Source organism: Gadus macrocephalus, chromosome 16 (genome assembly GCF_031168955.1).
Source record: "Gadus macrocephalus chromosome 16, ASM3116895v1".
Lineage (NCBI taxonomy): Eukaryota > Metazoa > Chordata > Actinopteri > Gadiformes > Gadidae > Gadus > Gadus macrocephalus.
In genome coordinates, this window is record NC_082397.1 from 13,304,727 (window position 1) to 13,325,328 (window position 20,602).

Genomic DNA, 20,602 nt, shown 5'->3' on the forward strand with positions numbered 1-20,602 from the left:
ACGCATGTGGAAACACACAAAACACATCCACGATACACGCACACACACACTTACATGCTCCTCTGTCACAGCAGTTGACAGAGGAGCGGGTAAACACATTGAGAAAATAGAATCTCCTCAGACCTTGCCAATCACCATTTCCATCCCTGTTGTTTTCTCTCTCTCTCTCTCTCTCTCTCTCTCTCTCTCTCTCTCTCTCTCTCTCTCTCTCTCTCTCTCTCTCTCTCTCTCTGTGTATTTTCCACTGGAAATAGTCCATCGCTCACCAGAGCTTATTACCTACTGACGGCCCCAACACAACACAGTTGAACTGACGTTAAATCACACACACACACACACACACACACACACACACACACACACACACACACACACACACACACACACACACACACACACACACACACACCTTTCCCCAGGAAAGAAGGTGTAAGAGTCCAACGCTGGAGAAGGGAGGAAAGGCTCACCTGTCAGCACAGGAAAGTGTCCTAGAGCTGCGGCTGAGGATTTGTGTCAGAGCGAGAGAATAGACGTATTCAAAGAGGCCTTGACAGGGAGGAAGCAGCTTCTTGGAGGGAAGTTTTCTTTGCGCGTTGGAGAACAAACGGCAGCCGATCAGAAGTGACTGGTGATAAACACGGACCCCAAAGCCCGGCTGGTCGGAGACAAGTTCGCTTGGAATCACACTCACGCACACACATGCACCCATACACATGCCCTCTCCCACACATGCACACACACACACTTACATGCCCTCTCACACACACGCATACACAGAAACTAAAATCCCCCCACAGACACACATGCATACACACACACACACACACAAGTGTATTGCCCACACACCAACATGCATGTCAACACACCCATGCCCTTACACAATAGCATACGCATACACACACACACACCCACATGCATTCTCACAGAGACACATATACGGTCCCTCACACACACAAACACACACACGTGTTTCATTTCCATTGGGCACCGGACCTTTGAAAAGTGCTTTCACCAAATACGTAATTGCACAGCCATCTTACTTGGTTGAGATCCTGCACCCTCTATCTCTCTCTCTCTCACTCTCTCGCTCTCTCTTACAATGTTTCCTCCATCAGACATTTTCTTGGCTTTAAGCGGGGCTTTCTTCATGAACTACAGTCAAGGTGTAAAATGACGATTACAAGCCTACCAAGTTTGGGTTTTCATGTTGCCGAACTTAAGTTCATACAGGGCTGTGCTGTAGCATTAAGGAGAGACTTGTACAAAGAAGCAGATTTGGACAGAATGTTAAGGAGAACATTTATATTGTGAAGAAAACTGAGTTAACTGAACAGGTTTAGGATTCAGACACACTATGAATACAGAAAGAAAATGGTTTCAGAAAAAATGTATTGGCAGATGGCCGCTTTTAACAATGGATTGTGAGTCTGTCAAAATAATATATATCAACGTTCTGCTGACCACTATCTCTGTATTTTCTCATGTTACTGTCGAGAATTATCAATCCATCAATAAATGAATAGCATACAATAATTGGGCGTATCTGCCAGAAAGTATTCCTCGGCGAGGCCAGCCCAGGTCACCTCATGTGGAAGAAGGAAAGATCTACGGACCGCTTCCATGACTACATGGATGACTCATATCAACTCAGCTGTGACTGAGGATGAATTATGACCCTTCAGAGATGATCCAACACCATCCATAAGCAGCCCTATGGCCCACTTTTTTATAATATATATACCAGACATTTTATCACAGCAATTACATTTCATGGTGAATACTTTTTGTATGAATAACTATTGAATTGCCGTTTGTGGTATCATGAATTGAAAGTCAAAAAGCAAGTTCAAATTGTACTTGTAAAAGGGCCCCAGTGTTTACATAGTCAGACAATTATTGAAAGGGAGATTTCTTGACATTTGATCGACCTAATCCATGTTTTGTCTTACTGGCCAACATTTCCTCCGTTTTTACATCAACAGCGCCGCTTTCATCGTAAATCTGGACATAACATTTTCTTTCTCCCACAGAATTCAACACGGGTGTCCCATGCGTAGCGGGCCGTAATGGGCATGCCTTATAGCCGTAGCGGGGAACTGGTGGGGGGGGGGGGGGGCTGACCAGACGTAGAGGGAGGGGCCGTTCGGGGCTCCCTGGTAAGGAACAACGGACTGCTCCATTACCGCTTGTTTCTGGCAGAGCCTCGACCCACTGATCACCACACACACACACACACACACACACACACACACACACACACACTCACACGCACGCACGCACACACACACACACACACACACACACACACACACACACACACACACACACACACACACACACACACACACACACACACACACACACACACACACACACACACACACACACACACACTACAAGCCCCCACAGACATACTCTCGCAAACACGCATTACACGCCCCTCCCCCCACCCACACACATACACGCCGAGCACTCATATAGACACACACACACACACACACGCACACACACACACACACACACACACACACACACACACACACACACACACACACACTCCCCTGCTCCCCTCACACACACACACACACACTACACGGCCCAACACACACACACACACACACACTGCAAGGCCCCACACACACACACTACACGGCCCAACACACACACACACACACACACACTGCAAGGCCCCACACACACACACTACACGGCCCCACACACACACACACACACACACACTGCAAGGCCCCACACACACACACTGCAAGGCCCCACACACACAGAAACACACAGAGGTTCTAGAGGAGCAGGTTGATTTATGAGCGGGGGAGAGCCTGGAGGTAGGAGGCTGTTTATCCACAGTCTTGTTGACCAGAGCATTATCTGTGCTAAAAGACCGCAGGGAGGAAGACGGCACTGTAATTAGCCCAGTAAATGCATTAGACCGGAGGGGCACACGGGCCTCCATGGGGATCCTCTGCGCAGTGTTAAGGGCCTCCACCAGTCAACTGCAGAACTCGGCCTTCCAATGTTGGTCCTTATTGGAGAGTAGGAGGGGCATTTAAATATCAATGTGGTCAAAGCTTTTTTGTTAGGGGTTTTATTTTTAAATTAGTATAGATCAAAGCATAGATTAAATAATAAAATACCAAATTAAATCAGGAGACACGGTGACGGATTATTTATTTGTGCTACATACTTTGTTCAAGTATACTATGTACAAAGAATATGCTCCTGAACTTGACAATGACTATAGGGTAACTATGAATGATATCGCATGGACATTTATGGATGTTATATTTAGTTTTCTGTTCATCGTGTCAAGTACATTCATCAACCCAGTATAGTCACAAGTTAAGAATCACACAAGTAATTGAATCACTCTGCTCACTGTCATTGTTTTCCGGCACAATTACAGTTTCAGTAGTTGCATTGTTTAAGGATTTTCATCTCTGATCTTAATTGTATTTTGCTAGCATTATACTCCACCGCCTTGTATAAATATCAAGCCATAACTGTCATAACGGTCAGCAAGCCGTTATAGACAGGAGAGCCAAAGTACAACAACTGATCACCATTAGTAAACATGTACACAATGAATACTATACCAATAGTGTGCGCATTAACTGTTAGTTAATGCTCGCATTAACTAAATTATTGTTAATTAAAATACTTTTATTGTGAATTGTTAGAGACTATGGAATCTCAAGGCACGGTCTGTGCAAACAATATATTTATCTTCCCATACTACTAAGTTCTATTTTCCGCATCTTAATATGCATACATTCTTTTTACACAAGCCCTACCCCGGCCCTTGTGGATGGCTCTGGGGTTTGTCCCTTCGGTGACTCCGGTGCGGGGCCTTAGCGTGGCTCCTGCAACACGCCACAATTACAAACCACTTCCCGTGTCACAACAGAAAAGGAAATCAGCGCGGGCTAATTGCTCCAGCGTGAGCTGAGCTGGCAGGTGAATTTTTGCGAAGGACGCCCCCGAGGGTGAAGGGTGGGTGGGGTGCGGCGGGGTGGGGGATTATGTGTGAGGGGTCATCGGCTGGCTGTCGACTGAGCTCTCCTTATTGGCCTCCTCGCGTGAAGACCCGTGTGTGAACTTGACAAGATGACTACAGGCCGCCCCCGTTAATGGTCACCAGTTTGTTACTGCAGGGTGGGGGGAAAGGGGGGGGGGGGGGCTCCTTAAAGTCTGTCTTACTTCTCCACACAACAATTAGCCCCGGAGAGTTCGGCGTGGCTTGTGGAGACCTGCAGCTAGACCTCGCTGCACCGTCTTTGGCCACAACAGGTTTGTTTTGTCTCCAAGAAAAACCTCTTGCATTAATGAGCGCTTGAATAGGTAAATGAGCGGGATCAGGGAGAATGTGGCCCCCACGTTCTGCAAAATCGGACGAAGCATTATACCTGGCTGGTTCTGTTAAAAAGATAATAAATTAATCTATAAAATAAAATATATTTGAGCCTTTTTTTGGGGGGGGGGCCAAGGGTCACTCTTCATTATCCGAGAGCTTTCTCTTTTTTAAGATGTCGTGTAGACATCCAATCTACAATTATAAATTATAAATACTAAATTAAAAATAATTGAGGACTGCACCCAGGTAGATCCACAAGTCAGAATGCATAATTGCTCTCCACACACAGATTAAAGAGCACTTCATTGAGTAATGATTATGAACCTGAAGGCTGTGTATTGTCTATTGGCTATTAAAGATACAGGTGGGGGAGCAAAACTGTTGACATTTAGACAACAGCCATAGCACAATCCAACGCAACACAGGGACTTGTGCTTTTGAATGCTCACACGTACTAAGGCATGCTCAGAATGTTTACACAAGGCGTTTCGGCACAGTGCTCCGCACTCATGGCTATCTCGTACTGTTTGCTTAAGAAATCATCCGTGTCCGGTATCAGGCACTAAAAATACACTTAAGACTCTAACACACTCCTTTATGGTCAAAGAAAAGGCTTTAGGTGCACTGCAGGCCAGCTTGTTTGCTGTACAGATACAGTTGATAAATGTCACATTATGTAGTTCTTAAGTCCTTTGTTCTCTTGAATTTGATTTATAGTTCAATACAATCATTCATTTGTTAAGGCTTCCCTCCTGTACTGCTACTGGCTGAACTCCTCCAACCTTGCCGTGCCGGTTCAACTGTGTAGATTTAAACAGGCATCTTTGAAAAACCTAATGAGTTAAAGTGTAGCTCCAAATCCTTGTTGAATGTAATGACAATGCTTAATTTAAAACCAAAATATAATGACGTTTCCCCGTTTTTTAAGATTTGGTCATATAAAAGTAATTCAAAAGAAAACATAAATCATGAGATGAATCTTAGATACCATGATTACTTAATTAATTTAACCCTATAGTCATTCAGTCGAAGCAAAATGATTGTCATTTTATTAGGTGTTTAAATATGTAAAACACACATTTGTTGTCAAAATACCATTTACTCAACACAAAAACAAAATGCCACACAAGCTTAATAAACAATCTACATAAAAAATACTGCACTTTTTATATGAAAGAACCGCTGATGCAAATTGTATATTCATATGCGAAAAACAGTTTGTAATTGCAATAAACCTTTTCAGTTAGTTTTTGGGAGCGACTAGAAATTGATGTCGAACTAAAAGCACTTAGAGACGGCAGATCGTTTTTTGTTGATAAAAGTCAGACGTATTAATATGGAGCACTTGTTAAAAGCCCACAGGCTGACAATCATTTTAAAAAGATTTTAAATGTTCAGCAGTTTCCATCTGTCTTTGGCACAGTCAGTGATTGATTCCCCTTGGAACCGCTGACAGCTTCAGAATCTTTGCTCGTGGCAATATAGTAATTCTGTACCACCAATCATAACACACCCCATCCCTTATAAAATACATACGGGTCAACAAGCACAACATACACTCGTTTTTCAATTGTTTTAAAAACCACAGTTGGAAAAAAAATCGAGTTTTAAACAATTATCCTAAAGACCATTATTTTTGGTTTGAAGGTATTCCATTTTATACAGTGCATTACGTTGAGATAATACATTTTTCTTGGTTTTACTTTTAAAAAATATACACAAAATGCAAAATAAATTTTAAAATAAACATGTCTCACTGGAGAAAAGATTTCCCAAAAAAGTTCAACTTTACTCGTATTAATCTGAAAATGTGTGAAATACTGTAAAAATAGACTTGGGTTTTTGGTTTCTGAAAGATTTCCTCTGAGACAGACAAGGCACTTAAGCCATTTATTAATATCATTCTTTGGCAGAAAACAGATATATGTACATAATACACAATAGGAAGGGAAGTTATGTGTACCTTTATATAGGCCCATTCCCTATGTGAGGCTGATCTCGGGACGGACAGCTGTCACAACTGTTTAGACACTTACTAAATCTCTAAAATGATAAATATTGTTTCGTAGCTTTTCGTGTTGGCCTCTGTAGTCACTTTGCTGTAAAAGTACCCCATAGCCTCGGAAACTAAATGAAAACAGCATCTTGTGTTTGGTTGTTATTCTTTTCTTTCTTGAAGGCCGTGCACATCAGTAACACAAAGAACACCGCAACACGATGGAGCAAGCTTAAATGCCTCCAAAATGTTTCCATTCGACACCCCACGACAAATGTCTCAACACCAGACCGCTCTTTGATCGCTGATGGTGATCCTCAGGCACTAGTGTGTGTGTGTGTGTGCCTGTGTGTGTGTGTGTGTGTATCTGTTCAGCTGATCGTCTCAGTCTTAGGTGGCTGTGTCGGGGGCTTAGCTTGCTAAGGGGCTGCCCGGCTGCATGGGGAGGGGGGACTCATGGTGCTCCACGACCTGCATCCCGAGGGCTAGACTGTGGACGTCCTTCTCCTCCTCCGCCGCCGCCGCCGCCGCCGGCCCCGTCGAAGGGCCAGACCCCACGACCACCATGCTCAGGTCCTGAGGCTCCTGCTGGGCCTCATCTCCTCCCCGCCCCCCGTCCCCGTCTCCCTCCCCTCCACCGCCGGCCAGGGCAGCGTCCCCGGCCGCCCTCCTCATCCTCTCTCCCTGCTCCAGCCTCACGCGCCGCTCCTCCGCCTCGATCTCCTCCGTGGTGGGGATGGAGTTCTTCTTGGGGCGTCCCTTGGGCTTGGTGGGGGCCTCGTGACCTCCTTTCAGCACCTGGAGTTTGCGGACACACACACACACACACACACACACACACAAATGAGCTCAGAGGAGCCTCCTCCAGTGATGTATGGCAACAGCAGTCAAAGGCAACACCGGTTATTATAGTAATTAAGGGAAGACGTATTGCCACTGGCTTCTCCTTTTTTACACTCATTCGTCTTTAGATTTAACGATTTCAGGTCTTCTCTCTCTTTTGGTTCTCGGGAGTTGATGGCCCAAATACACAACGTTTGCTCTCATTATCGTCATCATCCGTCAAGGCCTAGAGCGCACGCACCCCTCCCCTGTTTCACTATCTCCTTCCACTTGTCCTCTTTCCCTGCTTCCCCTTCCACCACCCTTTGGCCTTTCAGGTACTCTGTCTGCCTCGCCGGCACTTCACCGCGTTAACAGCTGTGTTTGAGCCTTTTGAGTGTTTTAGATTTAGCATTAGCTTACGGGAAGAGAAGCACTTGATAGCTAGACATATACAACGTTACGGACAACATGCTGTTGACTAATGGAGGTTAAGCCAAGTTGAAGAAGCGGGTTCTCTTACCATTTTCTTCCACTTCATGCGTCTGTTCTGGTACCACGTCTTAACCTGGAGCTGTGTGAGGCCAAGCGATTGAGCCAGGTCTAACCTGTAGAAGAAAAGAAAAGTGGCACATTTAGAAATTATGTGTTTTTAAGGCTTAAGTAGAAAAACAATGCGCTTATATATATATATAGTATTAGTACTATATACAGTATATATAGTAGTAAATAGTAATATATACATATATATATTTTATATATATATATTATCTAAATATATTTTTAAATATATTTTAATTTCATGATTTTTTCTGATTTATCCGATTTTTTATCTGAGGCTCCCAAGTCCATTTCACAGTGAGACACTCATAAGCATTCATCGAACACCTGCAGCCGAAGGAAGCTCTTGTTGAGCCCTATGTACAAGGGCCTCTGATGAAATAACATTGTGTTGTGCTGTAGCCGGTTGATTGTGGTGGGTACAGTGAAGGTGGGAATGCATCCACCACATGTACCCCCAACCATGACGAATGAAGCTATTGGTCTGTCGGGGTAACACTACACCTCAGGAAGGAGCAGATAAACGAACAAGGGGATCCGTTTTGTCAAGGACGAGGGGTGGGGGGGGGGGGGGGGGGTACGGGAGTACGGGGGTTATCAAGGTTCTGAAATGTGATTTCCCTTTAACTTGTCTTTGCTCCCTTCAAAGCCATCTGGAGGGAAAAAGCTGGGATTGGCTCTCACTCTCTTTAGACATTTAGAGGGAGCTCACTTTGATTTGAGGAAGTGGAAGAACCAGAAGGGAGACAAAAAAGAAAGAGAGACTTCCTCTTTGTGAAAATAATAGTGTGTTTGACCCTTATATTAAAAACACATGGCGGTGAGTGCATGCTACCCTTTAGAAAAGAAAACTCACGGACAGAAACACAATCGATCTAACCCTGTACTGCTATATTATGTGTGTAGTAATAGTTTCGGGGGGGGGGGGACGCAGGGGGGAGATGGCTGCACCAGTGGAAATTGACTTATGTTCTTTTAACAAACCACACACTTTTGAAGGAAATATTGAAAATTAATGAAAGACCCGAGCAAAACCATTGTTGAAGCTGTAATTAAAAAAATACTAAAACGATTAGGACTTGGCCAAATAAATTTGGCACTTTTTTTTTAACATATTTCACTTCTCTTTTGGCTCCTCAAAAGATTAAACTAATAAAGACTCGTTAGTTTCATTAAGAGACATGACATTTAAACGTTATCTCAGATTCGCCCCCTGATCGAAGTGGAAGCCATGCCACGCCTTTAAAGGTTATTGAAGCGGTTAGTGAAGCGATAAAAAGGGGGATTTTTATGTTTTTGTGTTTAGCCGACAGCCAGGGGTTTAATGAGGGGAGTTCTGAGTGTCAGAATCAGGTATTTTGACAGGATGTAGTGCTTTAGCACTGTGGTCTACAGGGTCTCTTGGTTAGTTTTGATCACTGAGTCGTGCCGTGCCCGGGGCTTGTCCTATGAGATGAGGCCTGGCTGACTGCCATCAGCTAACAGGGTGGGCCTTCCATTGAGGTATTCCTATTGGGATTCCAGGTGGGGTCTTTCTCCCCACATATTTAGGGTCGGGATTGCGAAAGTAATGTTTTTTTGTATATATGTTTGAAGCGGTGATACAATTGTATACTGCTGTATACACAGGACATTTCTGGGTCTAATAGCAATATAAATTGAGTTATACTGCATGGGGCATTCAAATGATTTAACAGCCCGTGTGTTTTCATTCATTTTATCATGTAAAGGGGAAGGCTAAAGCGAAAAAAACGAGCCATACTTCATGTACACCTGCACCTGTATAAGATACTAGTTAGATTGGCATTCAACCAATGCAATGCAGTTATGTTCGCTTGGATTGGCATGCAACCATGTTTGACTCAAACAAGGCCGTGTTTCTTGGTATAAACCTTTAACACTCAAAATGTGTCGGGTTAAAATGTTACTGTTCTCAACGAGACGGCTGATGTAATACCCTGGCAGAGACCAATTCACATAATGAAATACCTTCCCTACAGAATAAATCAAATAGGTACAGTATAGTTAAACACTAGGCTACTTAACCGTGTGTGTGTGTGTGTGTGTGTGTGTGTGTGTGTGTGTGTGTGTGTGGGTGGGGGTGTGTGTGTGTGGGTGGGTGTGTGAGTGTTCATGCATGCGTAAATGCGTGGGCTTGCGAGATAATGCATGCCTGAGTGTGTGTGTAGTTGCATGCCCACGGGCGCGCCTGCACGTGTGAACTTCTTTACGATGTTTATGTTGACCTGTGACAGCGAGCAGCTGCGGCAAGTGTACGCCAGGCCAACATCAGGCCAGCGTCAGTCAGGCCAGTGGACGTCAGGCCTGACTTAGTCAGGCCAGCCTACGTCAGGCTAACATCAGGACAGCGTAAGTCTGGCCAGCCTACTTCAGGCCGACATAAGGCCAGCCTACGTTAGGCCCGCGTACACCAGGCCAACATCAGGCCAGCGTACGCCAGGCCAACATCAGCTCAGCATACATTAGGCCAGCGTAAGCCAGGCCAGAGTAAGCCAGGCCAACATCAGGCCAGTGTACGTCAGGCCAGTGTAAGCCAGGCCAGCCTTTAGCCATTAGGCCAGCGTACCGGCATCAGGCTTGATGTCGACCTGACGCAGTTTGAAGCGGGGCTGGCATCAGGCCCGGCGGCACAAGGGTACCAACCTGTCGGGCGTGGAGAGGTACTTCTGCTTCTGGAACTTCTTCTCCAGGCCCATGAGCTGCAGCTCGGTGAAGATGGTGCGGCTGCGGCGCGGCTTCTTGAGGCGCGGACCGCCGTGCTCCGTGTCCGACTCGCTGCTGATGCTGACGGGCGTCTGGCTGGGCGAGGAGTCGGAGCCCCGCGGCGGGCGCTGGTGGTGGTGGATGTGTGGCTGATGGGGGTGGGGGCTGCCGCCGGAGAGCAGCGGCAGGTGCTGGGACACCCGGCCCGGGGACGGGGGCTGGGGCTGGGCGAGGTGGGCGGGTACGCTGGGGGGCTGCCGTGTGATCACGGAGAGGAGCGGGTAGGAGCGCAGTGAGGACGGGCCTGGAGGGTGGGGGAGGGAGTGAGAGAGACGGTACGTCAGTTGTTGCAATACACCCGAGTTGAACACGGCGGTCAGGTTAATAATGTCTTTGGCACCCCCACACTCTTATCGACCGTGGGTAATGGCTCAGACAAGGCTGACTATTTAATTGCTTGGTTTTAAGTATGAAAAGTGTTTTGCGTCGACCCCTGCGATGCCCGGGGTGGTGATCTCGATGACGCAAGCCGTGTTTTACAACGCTCCTCTGAACCCGTCAGATGAACCATTAAGTGTCAGGGAGGGTTTCCAAAAACACTAAATAATCGGTGGTCCCACAACCGGCGGACACACATTGGCATCATGCAGAGGTTCAATTCTACAGTCACACACACACACACACACACACACACACACACACACACACACACACACACACACACACACACACACACACACACACACACACACACACACACACACACGTCTACAAACACTCCTGTATAAACGCATATAGTTCCTTCTTTCCCTTTTTTCGCTACCACTTTCAAACTTCACACACCCATGCACACACTTTAGCTCTTCAAGGGGCAGACAGAACCTACAAAAGGTTTTTTTTGTTGACGCCAGGATCAATAAAGCGATTAACAGAGGACTTCACTGGGGAGTGGGTGTCTGGGAGGGGGGGCATTATGAGGGGAGGGGTAGAGATCAGGATTATGGGTCGAATAAAACAGTCTGCCAGTAAAATCCTTATGCCCTGTAAGACCACTGGCTTTCAGTAATTTACTATATGCCTGTAGTCCATGCTAGGTAATGCATGTGTGTATGCTGCACATTGATCTGTGTGCAAATATTTTGGATTTGCTTATTCATTTATTAAATCACGGGGGGGAGTTAAGGTGTTAAGGCCGCACATCAGAAACAGAACCAACAACTAAAACATATTCATCGGAACATTTTACGAGCCACACCACAAACGACAAATAACTTACTGCCATCGACACACAAACACACATTGAACCAGTTGTCGCACACGTTCACACACACGCACGCACATACAAGCACACGTACGCACGCATGCACATAATAGCAAAGCACGCACAAACACACACATGTAAAGCAGGCGGACTGTGGCTGGAGGGAGATGACGGAACAGGACTACTATGTTGGAGGTGACACACTCCATGAGAGTAGCGCTTGCCCTGCCTCTGATATAGAAGTGAAGCAGACAGACAGAGGCATGTGTGCGCACGTACACATCTAAGCATCTACATGCAAGACGTGTGTACTGGTGAAGATGTTATCATGCACGTTTTTTATGCTTTCATGCTCTTTGCTCTCTCGCATTCTCGGGGTTAGAGAGAGAGAGAGAGGATGAGTGTGGGGGGGGGGGGGCACGCAAAAAGCATAAAAGCATGAGTGGGAGCAACGAGCGAGACGGAGAAACCATTTCAGGGCACACAAATGCTACACTTTACATCGCTGTCTAGGACAAACCATGTTATTATTATTCATGCTGTTAGACCGGCTGGAGGAAGTCAGTCCATTCTGAGAGGATGGAGGATACATAAAATATCACGCACATATTATATAGCTGTATGTTCCCCAGAGACATCCTCACAGGTGCAGCCACACACAAACACACACACACACACACACCCTCACACAGACACACACACACACGCACACCCTCTCACACACACACACACGCACGCCCTCTCACACACACACACTCACGCCCTCTCACACACACACACACACACACACCCCAGACACTGCCTAAGGCTCATCATGACATCATGCTAATACGCTTAGATCATGGCTAATCTTCCAACGTGAGACTGCTGCTGCTGTTGCAACAGGTCCAGACAAGATGATTTCCTTGGTAGTAAACTCTCATATTTTCCAGTTACTGTTTGTCTTTTTTTACATGTGATTCTCCTCTTTCCCCACATTTCTGGCCCATCACTCTTATTCAGATGTATAAAGTCAAGCTACGGCCCGGCTTGGAGCAACTGAAAATGATTCCCTGTGCAGGTTTAAAAAATAATTACAAATACCTTTAAAAAATGTCAGTGCACAAAGACTTTTGTGCTTCTCAAAAGAGAAGCACAACTTCTCTTGTGATAATTGTAAGATAAATAGAGTAAGGGAGATGTCTTCGCTGGGGGGGACTTTACACTGCCAGCCAGTTCAGTTCACGAGGCCCAAATCCGCCACATTGTTGACAAGCACCGAAGCCCCTTCTGTAGTCTACAAATAAACCGTTTGAGCAGTGGTAAATGCTGATCTCCAATGCAGAAAGCGCCGTGATACTCTTCATAAGCACAATCGGAATGTGAGGATCGGCAGAAGTGCTTACGGTAGTCGCTGTAGAACACATACCCGATAAGAATAGACCCTCAATAGACCCTCAATAGGCTGATTATAAATGTGCAACAGTACGACACGACAACAGAACTATATTTGTTGTAAAATAAAAAGAAAAGCGTGTTAAATGACTCATAAAATTGCAAGCACCAAGTACAATCAGTCCTAACTCCTAAACTCATTAAAGCCGCTGCCAAATGCTCTCTTTTCTTCGAGTGGATTATTCGCGGCTGCGTTGTGACATGTGGTTGGGATGAACTTTTCATTGTTTTGGGTATAAATCCTGCGTTGACAGCTTTAGGGTGTTCAACGTTCAGTCAGACAGGTCTATGTTCTGGCCCTTCACTCAACGGGCTCGAGCCTTGCCCCTTGTGTGACAACCTCTTCTTCTGCCCCAACCTGGTGCTCTAATTAAAACCGTTCACCTGTGTTGAATGACAGATCTCCACTGCTAAACGCCCGTCCTGCATGGTTGGCTGAACGTAAGGTGTCAGGAACGTGTTACCGAGTTCTGAGCCCCACTCTCCTTCTTTTCCCGAGCCCGCCGCACCGGGCCGCTCTGCCCCATCGCTGTGTTTACTGTGATGGTGTTGCGTTACCTCTGAGTGTTAAATAAGCATTTAGACATGAAACCTGATCCAAATCTATTCTCCTGTCATAGCTGGGAATCAGCCCTGAGCATAAGCTACATTTATCAATGGTTTTATGAATCGTTTTGTACATGTACAGGTATATATGACACTGTTAATGTGGGAACGATGTTATCTTCATTTGAAGGTGTGTGTGTGTTTGTGCAGGAGCTTATGCATGTGCATGCCTGCATGGATCCATGCGAATGCATGCGTTTGTGTGGGTGTTGTGTGTGCCCGTCCATTCCTGTGTGTGTGCATTAATGTGTGTGTGTGTGTGTGTGCAGACACATGTGGGTGCGTGTGTGCTTAAGCTTTCAGATGTGCCTGAACACCAGTCTCAAATGTGTGTGTTGGTGTTTGAATTCAATGCAATGCGTGTTGACATGGGCGGATTCAAGCTCTTAACCCTAACTTTTTTTATTAACGACAGGCTTTATTGTCTGTTCTGTGGATTAGGAGTTTAACATGGAATGGAGAAAACACTTTACTCTCTGCCATAATCCACGGCTGCATTATGGAAGCATCCAGGCCGGTCCTACAATACCACAGCCGTGCCTCAGGCCCTTCAGGGTACGCACACTCCTATTTTGCAATTTTTCATCACCCTGTCAGGGGAGATTACACCATAGGTGATCTTTATCTTTCTCACCTCATCCAGAAAATGCCACTAAAAGCCCTGCCGTGGATCCCGCTGAGAGACGGGCCTCCAAATGAAATATCGTAACCTTCCATTACCCTTTCCCTGCTCTGCCCACGCAAGAAAATGAGCCGCTGTGTGTCAGGGGGGCGAAGCGTCTCGGTCTCCCTGACTGTGTTATAGAACAGAAGACAATTAAGTATTGTCACTGTGTCCGCCGAGATTCTTTATTGTCTGCGCTGAAGGGGTCGGTTTCCTGACACACTGGCTCCTGGGACTACTGTTTATCAGCAGACGAGAATGGCAACGATCATAATAGCAGCAAGAAGCAAGAGGCCATGCATAAGTGGAATACCAACAGTAAATTATCCAAAACAAACTATTTGTCAACAGTTGAGATGACCCCCTTTCCCCTGGCAGGCCCCTCTGTGTTTTAGCGGCCCCTGCTGGACGAGAGGCAGCATTGCACTTTTTAGGGCAAGGAATGCTGAACTTTCAACTTTCCCTGCTGGGGGGGGACCATGAGTTGCGGCGGTCCACTGTTTGGCCCTGGTCCTATAGGAGCCTGCCAGCTTCTATATCAAGCACTAACAGCCATTGAAGTTGGGGAATATAGTGTGTCTCACACCCCCGCAGCCACAAATAAGTGGTGGGCACAGTGTTCTGATATGCAAGGCGGGTTACTCTATCCATTGGAACAGGGAAACGGAGAGGTGGTGGGGGGTTAAACCCCAGTCATAGTGCCCTCTAGCATACGCCCATCCACATGAAAGAGATGAGAGAATTGCTTCCTCTATTTTTATCCTCTTACCGATGTCATCATCGAGTTGCAGGGGCAATTATTTCTGAGTTTAAAGCAATTATCATAATGATTACTACTACAGCGTATGACAGTTTTATTGTTTTGTTGTCTTCATTTCACATTGAAGCACACTTAAGAAATCACTTATTTCTTATTTATGATATGCAGATAGAGCTAGCAATCCATTCTCAAAACATTTATTTTGTGCTATTTTGTGTTATTTTGTGTTATTGTGTGTATGTGCTGTGTGTGTGTGTGTGTGTGTGTGTGTGTGTGTGTGTGTGTGTGTGTGTGTGTGTGTGTGTGTGTGTGTGTGTGTGTGTGTGTGTGTGTGTGTGTGTGTTTGTGTGCTAGAGGGAGGGTTAGAAACACAGAAAGAGTGTGTGTGTGTGTGTGTGTGTGTGTGTGTGTGTGTGTGTGTGTGTGTGTGTGTGTGTGTGTGTGTGTGTGTGTGTGTGTGTGTGTGTGTGTGTGTGTGTGAAATAGAGAGAGAGGGAGAGAGAGAGAGAGAGAGAGAGAGAGAGAGAGAGAGAGAGAGAGAGAGAGAGAGAGAGAGAGAGCGTGGGTTAGGATGCTGTGGAGTGTGTGTTTGTATGTTTCATTGAGTTAACAAATGTATCAACAGCTCTGTAGGTAGGACTGTGTTTGATATCAAGCCACACTAAACCACAAAGTGAATTCATGGCACCAAAATGTGCAATGTTGAGCTGTGTAGATATATTTTCAAACTTAAGCAAATCAAAGACGGTGTGTAATCATTTTAACAGACATTTCATTTTTCATGGATGTTATCACAAATCAAATTAATTGAATATATACATATATATATATACTCAAAGACACAGAATCTTTTATTGAATATATATTTTACTCCAGCCTTATCTCTTTTTGTGAGCATGTTGATAGCACTTTTAGTAGATGACCCATATTAATTCTAGAAAAGAATAAATCTAAAGTTTTGTAAGATAATTAAAGTCTAAAGATTCATGCAGAAGATATTTTTGGCGGGACTTTTAATTGAAACAATAAATCATAATCAGTAACAATTAATTACTAACAAACTAGGCCAATTAGTCAAATAAAACCAGCTACAGCTATGGAATAGGGTGAGGGTTTTATGTCAGTTAAGGAACAATTTATGCAAACACAATTTACTTCACTGAGTTAAATCCTTACGGGTTTGTGGGTCCCAAAAATATCAGTATTTTTGCGATAAAATTTAATAAATGTATATAAACTTAAGTATTGACATCGATGATTGTCATTTACTTTATACATCACTACGCTTTTCAAACTAGCCTATCTGTTTTGTGCCAATTATGTCATGGGGAATGTTGAACATGAATGTTGGCCAATTGGCCCCCCTACCTATTTTCCTATTATATTATAGGCCTATTGCCTTTTTCGCATACAATCCTAAACCATTATCACCTAATGATCAAGTGTCCCGCATAGCCCGGTGAAAGAACCCTTTCAAATATCACTTAAGGGGCTCCTCTCGATGATCAGTCAAGGAACGTAAACGAGCTTACCCGAACACGAGTGGAGAGGCTTCGGTCGAACGATCAGCGACGGACAGGCCGAGTATAGAGAAAGTTTCTCAAAATAATCACACGTTTCCTTGGAGAGTATCTCGTCGATCATGAAAGTTTTGTAGCGCCTCCTCGTCGCCTTCAGCTGCCCGAGGGAGGCGAGCCTTAACTCGGCTTGGCAGTGCATGGCTTCCCGCTGCTGATCAACCACTGTTCAACAACAACAGATTTGTTCAACCTAAAATGGTTGAAACGTGATAGACGAAGGGCTACAACGGGATTCGTTACACTAAAATCACGATTTTTGATGTGTGTATTTGTAAGCAGATCTTGTGGTAGAGCTAATGCCTCCTGCTCTATCGCAGTGGAGTGGAGAGCGTCAGGCTGAGCAGAGCGCCGCGGTGTGAAGTGAGTACAACGTGCTCACACCCACCGCTATATAAACCATCCCAGTACACTTCTTTACTGGTCCATCCCTGGACAGGCCAGATTGTCAATCATACGCTCTTTCTCTCTCAATCACTGTCCATATCTATCTATCTTTCCCTCCCTCTCGCTCTCTCTGTCTCCCCCCACCGCCCCCCCCTCTCTCGCGCTCGCTCTCTCTCTCTCTCTCTCTCTCTCTCTCTCTCTCTCTCTCTCTCTCTCTCTCTCTCTCTCTCTCTCTCTCTCTCTCTCTCTCTCTCTCTCTCTCGCTCGCTCGCTCGCTCGCTCTCTCTCTCTCACTTTTTCTTTTCTTCCTCTCCTTCCACATTCGTTACAACGCTCAGCGTAGACGGACACTATCGTAGGAATTAGAAGGTGTTGGGACAATTTGGTTGCACGGATTGTTCATTTGAATCGTATTTGGCCTATAATAATAATAATGAAAAAATATTAATTCTGACAAGATCATGGATTAGGCCAGGTATGTTGCCTTTAGTCTATTTATCTCCAACTTTTGACTTGTCTGAAAAGTATTGCTCTTGTAATTAAAGTGAACAACAAAGTTTGAAATTAATTGAGTCAAGTTTTCACACTTGTGCCTACAGAACATACATATATCGGCTATTGCAGACATTATTCGTTGATCTGTGGGAGTAATTCTCAGGGTTAAACCATCAAAAGGATAATGCTGATTATTGAAAATAAAACACGATGATACAGCCTTTTTTGACAAACCGGATGCTCTTTTGTAATTTTATATTAATGGCTTACATAAATATTACTATTAAATAATCATTATTATTTATAATAATAACTTATTTATTATTTTAATAAGAATCATGTATTATTAGTATTAAATTGTGGTTGCATTCCTCTCTGTAATATTTCTCAAAGTTGAAAATAAACTTGTAAATGTACACAGGCCCGGTATGGTGTACTTTAGACAGGCTGCTTAATAATAATAACTTGATAGAAGTATAGGCCTACGATGATTAAAATCTGTTTTCCCCTTTTCATTTTTTTGCCATTGTAAAGAGTGTGAAATTGCCTATTTATTATTTATTAAGCAAAAGGCTGGGCTAATATATAGTTTAAAAATAAGCTGTATGCAGAAGAGAAGGCTTGGTTTCAATGGAGTTTACATATTTCTTTATTGCTGTATATTTGCTTTCAGCAGAAATAGAGGATAATTCATCGCAGAAATCAAAAAAAGTAGGCCCACATAAAAAGAGCAGGCCTCCAGCAGCATGTGCTTGTGGCACAGGCCTATAGCTTGTAGGCCCGCTTAAAACAAACATGAACAGAAAACTATTGAGAAAATCTGTGCTGTGCTGCTCAAATAAGATCTATAGGCCTAGTTGTTTTTACCTTTCAAATACAACCTCACATTCAGGCCTATATATGCTAATCAACGGTCCTATTTTTTAAGTCCCTAACTGTTTGTCCTTCGTTGTACCAAACGCTTCACATTTTGAAAAAAATCATCTCATTGCAATACAAACAACACGACCATTATTGATTATTATTATTATTATTATTATTATTATGATTATTATTATTATTATTATTATTATTATTATTATTAGTGTGTGTGTGTGTGTGTGTGTGTGTGTGTGTGTGTGTGTGTGTGTGTGTGTGTGTGTGTGTGTGTGTGTGTGTGTGTGTGTGTGTGTGTGTGTGTGTGTGTGTGTGTGTGTTGAATGACTTTGAGCCTAAGATGAAGGCAAGGCAGTGGCTGTTTTGCTTGCATGGCATCATTACAGGCAGGACATGGCTAATGTGTCCACATGCCTCCATGTGTGTGTCTGTGCCTGGAGCCTGACTGACGGACCTGGATGGGCCCCTGAACACGCGCTCCCGTCTCAACTCAAACCAACCAGAGACAACCAGAAGGACTCCTCCTGCATCCTGCGTTCAGCCTTTTGGGCTTCTCCTGGTCGTAACAATCGTTTCCAAAATCCTCTCCAAGAAGTCTATACGTAAGATTGATTGAGGACCGATTGTTACATGGAACTTGAATATAAAACACCACTGAGCCGTATTGAAAACCTCTTTCGTTCGCTAGGCTACCATTATATAACTTGTTGCATTCCTAAATGCATCCACGCAATTAACCCCTCCGTGTCAGGGTGGGGGGAAAAGAATGAAGGTGGAAGAAACACATCAGCTTTGCAAGACGCTCAGGTTATCTTGACGGGGGTGATGATGATAGAAGATGAGAACTGATTAACCGTTCAAGATACTCCCATCCTATGTAGCTCATTTCGCGGGATGGGGTGGTCGGAGGTGATTGGGATGACCTGACGGCACCACATGAACCCAGCAACCTAAGCTTAAGGGTCCAAAAGATGGTGGCGCGCGCTCTGACTACCATCCCGCGGGCTCGGCGCAATGCTGGGACAAGGGGGGTCAGGGGTGTTGGCGTCTATGGTACTGGAACCTCCTCTATACAGACACGTTACTGTGTCTATAAAAGTCCACACAGCAGCAGCAGCTCCTGAACCCTAATCCGGCGGCTCTGTTGCGGGAGACGCCAGGAGAGATCACTCAATTAAACCAGTTATGCTGCGCATCAGCAGCAGCAGGCAATAAGGGCCTTCCGAGTACCGCGGGCCCGGTGTCGCGGAATAGGGGATACCCTTCATTAGGACGCGACTCCGGGAGCATCGCGGTTGCAATCCGACACGGGGCAGATTATAAGAGAAGATATACGGGGTGTGAGGGGAGGGGGGGTGCCAATGGACCTCCACATTTGGATCCTCGGAGCTTTATAAGGGACACGCTTGTTGCTGCACCGCGGGAGCTGCTGTTGGTGGGCCGTAAGCACTTTCGGAAGGGTAGATTATGACCTCAACGTGGACATTAAGGGATTTGATTGGCCCGTGGTGAAGCAAGCCAGGAGCAGAGGCCGCACCATGATCAGCAGCTTAGAGTAGCATATTTTTAACATCAGAAGTTGAACCAATTATGGGACAGAACAATGCTTTTTAATTATAGGCGAGAATGTGTGCCGTCCAAATCGTGATGAAATTATACCTTATACATTTAAAAAAAATGCTATTAAGACTTGTTAGGCCTACTGCAAAACTTTCATTTATGTTATAGAATATGGGTCGAGCTTTAGCACGCTGCAACACTTTTATACAAAGTGGCAAATATGGTAAAATAGAAACATGCTAATTGATTTAATTCAGGGGTATGTGTGGCGCCACCTATAGATTAACTCATAACATCTGAGAAAACGTATTAGTTTCACATGTGACATTTATAGAGAAGGCTGTGTTTTTTTTAAACAACTGCATGGAGTGCCGTACAATAGCCAGCACTCCACTTGATCCAACAAAAGTAATCTGACCGACCTGTAAATAACACTAAATTAATAGCTAAGCTAGAAGGCATTCTGTGTACTGTAAAGCTGCCACAAGTCACGTACACAAAAACAAGACACGA

General features: G+C 44.8%; 1 protein-coding gene across 1 annotated transcript; it reads right to left on the minus strand.

Annotated features, from left to right (window-relative positions):
* Positions 1-5,398: 5,398 nt before the first annotated feature.
* On the minus strand, positions 5,399-17,454 carry barx2 (BARX homeobox 2). The gene is made up of 4 exons (XM_060075362.1): positions 16,727-17,454; positions 10,410-10,773; positions 7,708-7,792; positions 5,399-7,160 (listed from the first exon to the last, which is right to left on the minus strand). The coding sequence occupies exons 1-4, from the start codon at positions 16,911-16,913 to the stop codon at positions 6,774-6,776; spliced, it is 1,023 nt and encodes a 340-aa protein (XP_059931345.1). The 5' UTR covers positions 16,914-17,454; the 3' UTR covers positions 5,399-6,773.
* Between the last annotated feature and the right edge of the window lie 3,148 nt (positions 17,455-20,602).

Excerpts from the sequence above, each read along its gene's own strand:
- barx2 (XM_060075362.1), bottom strand. The coding sequence starts at position 16,913 with ATGCACTGCCAAGCCGAGTTAAGGCTCGCCTCCCTCGGGCAGCTGAAG. Across the intron at positions 10,774-16,726 it reads GCCTCTCCACTCGTGTTCGG|GCCCGTCCTCACTGCGCTCC; the intron begins GTAAGCTCGTTT and ends CCCACCCTCCAG. Across the intron at positions 7,793-10,409 it reads TACCTCTCCACGCCCGACAG|GTTAGACCTGGCTCAATCGC; the intron begins GTTGGTACCCTT and ends TTTCTTCTACAG.